At 39.5% G+C, this 10,489-nt stretch overlaps 1 protein-coding gene across 2 annotated transcripts in view; it reads left to right on the top strand.

The window, feature by feature from the left end:
- Window positions 1-10,489, top strand: part of APP (amyloid beta precursor protein) — a 194,194-nt gene that overhangs the window by 137,925 nt on the left and 45,780 nt on the right. For both annotated transcript variants that reach the window (XM_019473070.1, XM_009282925.2), the window contains 2 exons: window positions 290-418; window positions 2,654-2,753. In XM_019473070.1, the coding sequence (XP_019328615.1) occupies window positions 290-418; window positions 2,654-2,753 (229 nt within the window). The remainder of the gene's footprint in view (window positions 1-289; window positions 419-2,653; window positions 2,754-10,489) is intronic.

Below are 10,489 nucleotides of genomic sequence, written 5' to 3'. Positions count from 1 at the left end.
TCAATTATTAAACTGTTCTTATCTCAACCCACGAGTTTTCTTACTTTTGCTCTTCCGATTCTCTCCCCCATCCCACTGGGGGGGGTGGGCGGGGTGAGTGACTGGCTGTGTGGTGCTTGGTTGCCGACTGGGGTTAAGCCACGACAAGTAGTCAGACCTGCCTTCAGAAGATAGCTGCAGGCACCGGCTGGCCAAGTGCTTTTGGTTTGGGATACATCTCCAGTGCAAGGAACTAAAACGTGTTGTTTTAAACTAAACTGATTTTTTTTTCCCTATTTCTTCCCTGTAGCCTCGTCACGTATTCAACATGCTGAAGAAGTACGTGCGTGCTGAGCAGAAGGACAGACAGCATACTCTCAAACACTTCGAACATGTCCGCATGGTAGACCCAAAGAAAGCTGCCCAAATCAGATCTCAGGTAATCTCCACTGAGTGTTAATGGGGTCATGTTTGTTCATAACCACTGTGAAGTTTATGTCAACCTATTTTTTAAAAAATACCTGACTTTTCTGTGGCCAGCTTTACATGCAATAAAAAATAACCTGCATTCCAGCAGAAGATTAAGGCAAAATGATGTAGGAGTAGGGTGGGTATAATTTGTCTTCCGAGAAGAACTGAAAAGCAGGTTTTCTGTCTGTCCACACCGTGAGTCAGTCATGGGCATTTCCTGAGGAGTCCTCCAGAGCATTAATGCCCAGAGCCTTTATTAGTGCTTTGGTAAATAATACCTCTGGGAAAATGTCAGTAATAGATTTAGCGACCACATATGGTTATGCTTCCCTCAGCTGAAGTGGCAGAACCAGAAGTGGTGTAGCCATCTGACTGCAACCAACCTTTCTATAGTCATTGCAGAGGTACTTGTAGCATCTATAAATGTGATTACTGCGATGCACTCAAGTTTAACATGTTCTTTTAAAATAGGCATTGTAGTTCGTGGCATTTTAACTGCTGAATGTTACCGCAGTCCTCAACATGTATGTTTTGGAACAGCTTTTATGTTACCTTCATAAATCATGGAGGGTGAGAAAGCTGGAGGGTGAGAAAGCAAAAAAAAAAAAAAAAAAAAAAAAAAAAAAAAAAAAAAAAAAAAAAAAAAAAAAAAAAAAAAAAAAAAAAAAAAAAAAAAAAAAAAAAAAAAAAAAAAAAAAAAAAAAAAAAAAAAAAAAAAAAAAAAAAAAAAAAAAAAAAAAAAAAAAAAAAAAAACTGACTGAAGACGTAGCTGGCTTTCAAAACCACAATTAAAATTGTAGGTACAACGGAAAAACTGTAAAAAAAGTGTGCCGTAATCTGCAGAATCAGCTGCTGTTCCCTCTGCAGGATGCAATGGGAAGCGCTGTTTGAACTGACTGGTATCGCTAAAAGCCAAATCAAAACCATATACCTCCCTGAATGGCACAATTTGCATATTAGAATTCTCAAACATCTATTCCAGCCAGACTTGGACATTGAGGTCATGCTGTCTTGAAATTGCTAGAGTTAGAAATGCACACTTCTAACAGTCTTCTGCAGTGACGGTTGTCTTTCCCTTGTCTTAAATATTAAAGCATGTCCTTTTGCATCTAACATGAGTTTTTAGTTTCTAAAACACTGGATTATTTAACAACAAAAAACAGTGAAATTTTGCAGACTACAGATTGTATGGCAGCACAGGTGAAGAATGGAAACTGACATTTAGATACAAGATGTGCAGTGTATTGCTTAGTGTATCATCATAGGAATGAGTATTTCTACAGTATCTTTGCTTCTTGAACTGGTCAGAAGGTTGGGGGAATGTAGGCTGGAGGATCTGATGGGGGATTTTTTTCAGTGGAAAATGGAAAACTTTTGTTTAAAAGCATAAATACTATATTTCACTTTGAAGAAATCATACCCTTTTTTTCATTGAAATTGCTCTCTGCAGGCCATTTCCCTCTTTAGGCCTAGTTGCCCCGTCAGTCTTCTAAGATGAACCTCAATTTCCCTTTCTACTGAAGAGAGGTGATACTTGTGGAGAATACCCTGGGGGAGCATAGATCATGGGATGTCGTGACTCAACCCATAGCAGTGTGTGGGAACCTGAGGCAATAGAGTTGTAAGCACATGAGACAATGCAGTAATGCTTCTGGGTGGAAATATTTTTGTTTTCAACTGAAAATGTTTGCAAATGTTTTTACCAAGAAAACTGGAGCTTTTTTCAGAGCGCACTGCTTCTTTTTGCAATATTAGGATAAAGAAAAAAAAAACCAAAGAGCTGAAACAATTTGATGCAGCAATCATTGTGCCTCACTTGGTTTGCGTGTTATGTGGAAACTTACAGGTATGGGCAGATGTAAATGTTATTGAAGGGTAAATGAGGCTGTGGATTTCTGCCACAATAGCTGCTTGTGTACGTGCTCTGCCCCACAGCAAATGTAAACCCTTACTTTAAATAACTGCATTCCCATGGGATTTCAGGTAGTTGCTATGGAAGAGCATCTAGAACACTAGTTTTGTAGCAGCTGTAGGAGGGAGGTGAATTTTGCAATGGATTTGACAGTTTCAGTACATAGACCGTACTGAAATCTTATACCTAGCACAAGTTAAAACTGTCTTGCTCTCTATAACCTATAAAATTTGTAATAATGTCAAATTAGCAGCAGTATTCCCCTCCTTAAAATGCTTTTATTTCCGTAGGTTATGACACATCTACGTGTGATATACGAACGCATGAACCAGTCTCTCTCCTTCCTCTACAATGTGCCTGCTGTGGCAGAGGAGATCCAGGATGAAGTCGGTATGCAAACTATTAATGTAGAAAAAGGGAAATATTGCTGTGATGAGAAATTACCACCAAAAGCTAAAATACAGCATCTTACTTCTACTGATATACTGTCCCAGCTGAAAAATAGGAGAGTAAACTTGCCAATGTTCTTAAATGATAATGAATACTTGGAAGACAAATCCTGTATAACCCGTTCAGTGGCATCATCATATTGTTGTAAATGTTTTCCCCGAAATATTTTAATTTACATTTGGAGCCTCCATGCTACATGGAAACAGCTATTGACAATAAGATTTAGCAAATCCTTCCTGGGTTTGGATATTTAATTTACATGGTAAGTATTAACATTATCTGATGTAGACATTTTGGAAGTCCCCTAGCTGAAAAATTAGTTGCAGACCCAAGCATCCGAGAAAAGTGTAAGTATCAACTAGAAGTTGCTAAGTGCAACTTGGCAGTATCTTCCTGGTCATGCATTTAGTTCTTGGTTAGTTGGTCAAATGGGTATCTTCTCTCCTCGCATTTTTTCCAGCACAGAGGCTGGGCTGTGGACCAGTCAGGTAGCAACAGTCCCACGTTTGCATCTTCCTTGAGTGCTGTCACAACAGATAGCTGTGAGGAGGAATGGTATTTCCTCCCATTCAGGTTCCTGCTCTCAGCTGTGACATTGCTGCAACTGAGATCTCCCCGTCACAGCACTCGGACTCTGCTGTGTGCTGCTATTGCAGCAAGGCAACTTCACATAGCCTGTATTAATTTCAGATATAGCCACAGCTCCAGACATCGTGTTGCTAATGTGCTTCTTTAAGAAAAATAATACATGGTTGAATGCAAAGGCCGGAGATGAGACAGTCATTGTCTTTGGAACAGCTTTTTCTCCCACAAGATATAATTGCCAAATGGCAGTTAACGGCTTGGTTTCACAAATAACCAGCTTCAGCTGACTAAATAAATTATTGATTTCTTTAAAACATAAGGGAGAGAGGCGTGCCATTGCGATAAGGATTAGGATGCATTTAGGACACAGGGAAGGGATGGACAGGGGGTAGTGGTGGATTCATTTGCCTAAAGCACAGGTTAGGAAGGAGATGTGCTTCTACTTGTTGAAGTAGCTTGAGAGGGCTGGGGATGAGATCAGGAAGTTGGGGAAGGGGTTGGAAGGAAACAAAAAGGTAGCTGAATTACTAATTATCCTTCGCCATGTGTTTCTATGCTCCACAATTATAAGGCACAATCAACAGTCTCAGTCTGTAGTTGTAGAGTGCCGTTTGGGGGAGGAAAAAAACCACCTTATTGATCATTTGAAAGCGTATCATTGCTATAGCAAAGGAGATGCCAATACTGTTAAGTCTTCGAGATGCTCAGTTTGTTTTCTTTCTGCACTGCTATCATTCCCTTGGATTTTTTGCTTGAAGTTTCAATTTCTTCTATTCTTGGTAATGTTAATGCTTGTTGGTGAGGACATTCTAAATTTTCTTCTCCCTCCTAAATGCTGAAATGGAATGGGAATTTCAGAAGCTTTGAAGTGACATGGGAGCAAAAGTCTATTAACTGCTAAGTGGTTTACAAAAATCTGACTCCTAATCTCAAATGTAATACCAATTTTTAGAGGAAAAAAGAGCCTAAAATTAGTAGGATATTATTTCCTAGTAAGATGAGAGAAGCTAAGATATCTCAAAGAAAAAGTCTATCACAGTCTCTTGAGTACTTTTTCCCTACCTTGATTTTTTGGTGGGTTTGGGTATACTAAAAATTCTTCAAAGCATTGCAAAGTTTAAAGCAATGAAAAATATGTTCTCATACTGGGAGTTACCAGGCAGCAAAAATTAAAGAAGGCAGTATCAGATCTGGGCTGTACTAGATAAAAAAATTTTCAGTAACGAGAAGAAAGCCTGTTCTGTTTCAGTATGAATATTCTCCTTGTTGATAACATTGGCTGTATACTTGGTTTTACATACTGGTTTTAGTGAAAGTCTGTTGAGGTCATTCCCATCTGTTAAAGGAGACAGTATCCTTCTAGCTTTGAGCACTGATCAGTCTGTTTCAAATTCTGTTCTGAAATTATTGAATTTCTTAGTCTCTGTACTCTTCCTAAACCCATGGCAAAGGAAATCTATTACAGCTGCAGAACCTGTGGAGAAGTAAAATACTAATAAAATTGCACTTTGTAAGATTCCCAAGAAATATTACAACTCTCATTAAAAAGACAAATGTTTCATTAAATACCTTTTGTTAGAACCATTGACTTAGTCTGAGTCAGTGGAAAAGTTGAAAAATAACCTAGGTGAGAACATCTCACACACACAGTGTCTGAATAATAAATTACATGTAAGGAAGAATAGTTGAAAATAGTTCTTCTCTTAGGCTGGGATGCAAGTTAGATGGCTGATGTTTTAGTTCAGGGTTTTTTGTTCGTTATACTTTCGGTTTCTAGTTCCACATTTTACTGCAGAGTTCTTCACGAACAGTTTTCACCTTGAGGAATGAATAATCTTTGCTTTAGAAGACACAGCTCTACAAGGGTAGCTTTTTTCCCCTAAATTGAACAAGTAGTTCTGTGAGCAGCAAAATAAATGAGACCTAGTTTCCTGTGAATTTGTACCGTAGGTTTAATTCCTCTTAAAATCTAGTTAGGTGCTGGTTTTTACTAGCTTTTCTCATTGCTAGAAAATATTGCTAGAAATATTTTGCCCTATTTTGCACAGTTTCTCCATTATTAGCTGTTGAAAAATTTGAATCTCGGGTCTTGGGATTTAATTATTTTTTTAGAAACTAAACTAGAAATACATAAAAATTTTCCTTATGTCTTCCTGACAGTCCACTATCAAAGGTTCATCCATGAGAAACAGGTGATGTTCTGTCATTGGAAAGTATACATGCCTGAAGATAAGGTGCACACTTGTAATTTCTGTACGTTATTTTTGAAGTCTTTATGCTGAGCAATGAATTTGAATTACATGAAATAGAATCTAGAGTTATTCCTGGAGCATAGCAGTTGCATAGAGAATGTTTTCTTCAACAGTCTGAAGATTTTTTTAATTAATGCTTGGTGATCAGATGAATCACAATCTAGCAGTTGGACATTTGAAGTTCCTTTAAAATACAGGATATGTTTGAAGTTCCTACCTCAAAAGGCAGGTTTACAGCCATAGTTTTAAGGTGCGGAATCCAAAATATGAAATCCAGCTTCTATGCTAAAAGCAGCCTTTTAAAATTTATGGTTATTTTCAGAACTCCAGCAGAGATAGTGGCAGGAAATTAGGGTAAAATTTAAGAGTTGTAGTCCTTATCTGCAGGTGTTCATCACCAGTTGATGTTGGTTGGTTTAAACAGAAGATGTCTTGATTTGAGTATATAGATGCATAGGAAGACCCACAGCACTCCGAAGGGTAGAAAGCAGCACTTACATGAAATGAGGATTTTTTTGCTTAGCATTTGACCGATGTGTAATGTGCAAACACCCCGTTAGGGTGACAGGCACGTATTGTAGCAGCAAATTCCAGATGTGTAAGGAAGAATACTGCTGGCTGTCTTCTGTTCATGTTGGGGCAGGGGAAGAAGGATCAGTGTAAGAGTTGCAGAAAGGGGTCTGTCTAACCATAGCTGTTATGACAAAGCTTGGAAAGCATAAGCAGGCCATTTGTGTAGGAGACCATTTGGCATTCTGGCTGCAAATGATTTCTCAAGGGGCAGTGATGCATATGTGCTACAAACCAGGTCACTCTCGGCAACTGATGTAGTTCTTGGTGTTAAGTGGTGTTTCTCACGGGCAGGAGTATGCCCCATGAATAGGAGAGTGGCACAGAAGATCTGAGAAGAGATACTTATTTGCATACTGTAGGTGAGCAGATTATTTGGTTACCTTGGTATTTGTACTCACCTTTTCCCTCTGATAAATCTCGTATGCTATTTAATATGTACAAAAGCTCAGAGAGAGCAGTGGCAGGCTTTAAGAGAAATCAGCAGTTCCTTTGAGCACATCCTGCTTTAAATCCTTATTTGATTAGATTGCTTATCCATGTATGTAAAAGGCAATTTATTGCTGGGAGTGGCACAGCAGGCACAGCTTCCGAATCAGAAGCCATGTCAGAGCTTTGAGCATCAGTCAAATGGGCAGGCGGCGAGTTGAATTTTTAATTCTGTCTTTGCTGCTCTGTTTCCAAACTGATGTCCTCAACTCCATGTTTTCTAGCCCACCACTGATGAAATACTCCGCACCGCCTACCACAGCCGTATCACAACTAAGCTCTGAAAGATTCGGTTATGAGCAATAAGTAAGAGAATATGATTTCATCTGTCCCTTGACAAATAAAATCAAGCTATTGTTGTTTTATTATTCTGTTCCACTCTGCCTATCATGTTCTTCTGCAGCATGTTCTGGATGTCACACTCAGATTATATAGCTGGGAGAGAGGACAAACACGGGCAGACCCCAGATGACTGCTTGCATTCAAATGCATACAGTGTGCTGTGGGTCATTTGCTATTTCAAGTATTTGTGTGCTCCAGCTTAGCATGACAAAATTTGAGCAAGAGAGTTTTGCCTCTTGACATTTGGTTCACAATTTCCTGTGAAGACTTTATTAAGTATTTTTAGAAAAAGCTGTAAATACAGGACTAAAGATGTCTGAAGACTTGCTTTCTTTTAACCCTTCCTCTTTAATCATTAGGTCTCTATACCTGTCAGTCTCCATCTGTGGAGGGCAAAGTTAGCGCTACCTCAGCTGGTTCTGGTCTTTCAGCATTTATAAGACTAATTGTTGATTTCTTGTTTCTAGCTGCTAATTTTGACCTCTAGTCAATCCACAGCCTTGCTGCGTTTCTTGCCATGAGTTGAATTCGGCTGCTGTTCTCCATTCATTCTGTGGTATCCTTCTTGAGAAGTTTTGAGGGCATTAGCTGCTTGCCCCAGACAGACAGTCCAAAATGACAACCATTGCGGTTTGGGAATTTACATTGCAAAACAAAAACACACCCTTGGGGGCTTTACAAAATCAAATTCTGTGTCTGTCCTGTTTGGTGACATTTCTTTTGTGATTTTCTTCATCCTCTCCCTTAAAACGTTATGTTTTGAATATGTAATTAGTAATGTCTTTCAGACTGCAATGGGACTTCTCAGTGTCTTGTTTTTCTGTAACTCTTCCTTGTACTTTCTGTCTGAAGATTTAGCTGAAGGGAAGAACTCTACCTTCAAAAAAATATTTAAAATCATGAAGCGATGCTTAGGATTTCTGCACCTTTATTTGAAGCCAGGTTGCCATATTGAGGTATCAGAATAATAAAGGGAAGTTGACATAGATTAAATGTGTCAATAGCTTGTTAAAAAGGTGTTGTAAGGTTACCAAGGGTATTGGAATGGGCTCATACAGAATGGTATAGTTCATATCAAGTAAGAACACTAATTACCTTATGACTCAATTTCAGTAGATTACAGTAGAAAATTCTTGAAATTGCTTGTTGGTCATGGAGGTGGCAGTTCTAGTCTGCTTCATGAGAAGCGGGTCTAGTCTTCCTCTTAGGCTAGAGGCAAAAGTACTGGTAGCAGTTGCTTAATGCAATTAATGTCATGTATCAGAGTGGTTGTAATGCCTTTTTTTTTTTTTTTTTTTCCCTGGTGAAGGAAAACGGGGATGTTGAAGCATGGGTAAATGAATAAGCACTCTAGGATTTATCTGTACTGGGACAGGCCAAGTTCAGTGAACTGGCATAGAGGAAGATGAGGAATTGTCAACAGTGGTGCTCATTGTCAGGACAGTTGGGTTTTGCACCAGTTGACAAACCTGCTTAATAAAGTCAATGTAAATCCTTCTGGGTCTGTCTACAGTAGCGTTTTAGCTCACATAGGAGTACATTTTGGTAACAAATGTCTCGGTCATCCCTATTTACTGTGTTGTTCCACTTCACGACTTGCTAGTGTAAGCATGGGTTCTGACTGTTCTTGAGAACAGGCACTGGAGAGGTCCGTCTGGTTGTTAAATACAGGCACTTCCTAGCAGTAGATGGAGGTGCAGAGAAGCACGCTGAGGACTGGGAAACTAGAGATGTTCTTTGAAGAAAAGCAGTTCTTCTCTGGTTTTGGTTATCCATACTTTCCAGTTGGTATTTATTTTTCTCTTTTTAAAGGAGTCAAATGGAGTTGAACTTTTTACCCAGGGTAAAATAAACAGCCACAAATCCAGTGTGCAGCTGCAGTAGTTACAAAAATCTGTAGCTGAGGAAGGTTGGACAATTCCTGTTAAGTTTTATACTTTCTGCTGTTCTGGAGGTCAATGGAATTGTCGTTTCTAAATTGCCCCAGGCACTTGGCTAGTACTTGAGAGGGAGCGTCTTCAATTTTGGACACAAGGGAATGTCATCTTTGCCAAACCATAAGTGTTGAATTTCCACCCTCGTCTCTTTAAAACCAGCACATTTTTCCGTGGCAGCAATTCTTCCATTCAGATTTGATCAGTATATCTACACCATACAGAAATTTCTCAGTAAACTTTAAACAGATTTTCTGGAAGTAGTACAATTATGTGCAGGTCTTACCCTAAGGTACTGTAAAACCTACCTTCTAGTTTCCAAGAGACCATTTGGTGTGTCTGTGCTGTATGATACAGGCTTACCATTCCTCCCGTTCTGCTCTGCCCTTTTTGCCCATAAGGATAATGCAACTGGAACAAGCAGTCAAAAGCAGCCTTCAGAGAATGTGTATTTGCACAGGTACCCTGGAGTGACTTCCAGCACTAACTATGCCTGTGCTTTCTCCCCATAATTGACTTGACATATTTGTGCATATCCAGTAACCTTAGCTATCCAAAGAAAAATTTGAATTTTCTGTGAAGTGGTTATTTACCTTTAATCTTCTCCCTTGAAGCCCTATAGCATTCAGTTGAAGAGACATTTTGGTAGCACTGTAGCAAAAAATATATTGCTGGGTCAGTGGTTAAAAATATTAGAATTCTCCCACAAAAGCAAATGAATTCTGTGTTAAGCTTTACACAGCAGCATTTAGATAGTTTTTGTATGCTTAAATACTGACATGATATGGCCCAGATGGACTGCCTGGTAGGCAATTAAGACCTCTTCCACCCAAGGACATTGATTTTTCAAAGCATTTGGCTAGTTTTTATAGATAGATAGATAGATATACACACACGGGGGGAGGGGGGTCAGGTGTTTTTTTTTAATCGTCACAAGCTTATGGTCTTTACTAAGCCAGCAGTTTTACCACTTTGTTGCCTCTATAAAATGTTTTTATAATGATTTAAATGCCATAAATTGCTCAATAAGTTACCATTGAGCTATTTGTTGGAGCAAGGTGATGTATTCTGTTTATGTGGGGAATCAACCGATGTCACAGAATCACAGAACAACTGAGGTTGGAAGGGACCTCTGGAGGTCATCTGGTCCAAGCCCCCCTGCTTAAGCAGGGACACCCAGGGCCAGTTGCCCAGGATGTGTCCAGATGGCTTTTGAGTATCTCCAAGGATGGAGACTCCTCAGCCTCTATGGGCAACCTGTACCAGTGTTCAGTCACCCTCACAGTAAAAGAGTGTTTCCTGATGTTCAGAGGGCACCTCCTGTGTTTCCGTTTGTGCCCATTGCCTCTTGTCCTGTCACTGGGCAATGCTGAAAAGAGCCTGGCTCCATCCTCTTTGCACCCTCCCTTCAGGTACTTATATACATTTATGAGATTCCCCCCCCAACCTTCTCTTCTCCAGGCTGAACAGTCCCAGCTCTCTCAGCCTTTCCTCATAGGAGAGA

The sequence above is a fragment of the Aptenodytes forsteri genome, unplaced genomic scaffold (assembly GCF_000699145.1).
Source record: "Aptenodytes forsteri isolate BGI_AS27 unplaced genomic scaffold, ASM69914v1 Scaffold2, whole genome shotgun sequence".
NCBI lineage: Eukaryota > Metazoa > Chordata > Aves > Sphenisciformes > Spheniscidae > Aptenodytes > Aptenodytes forsteri.
This window is presented reverse-complemented; position numbering and strand designations above follow the sequence as displayed.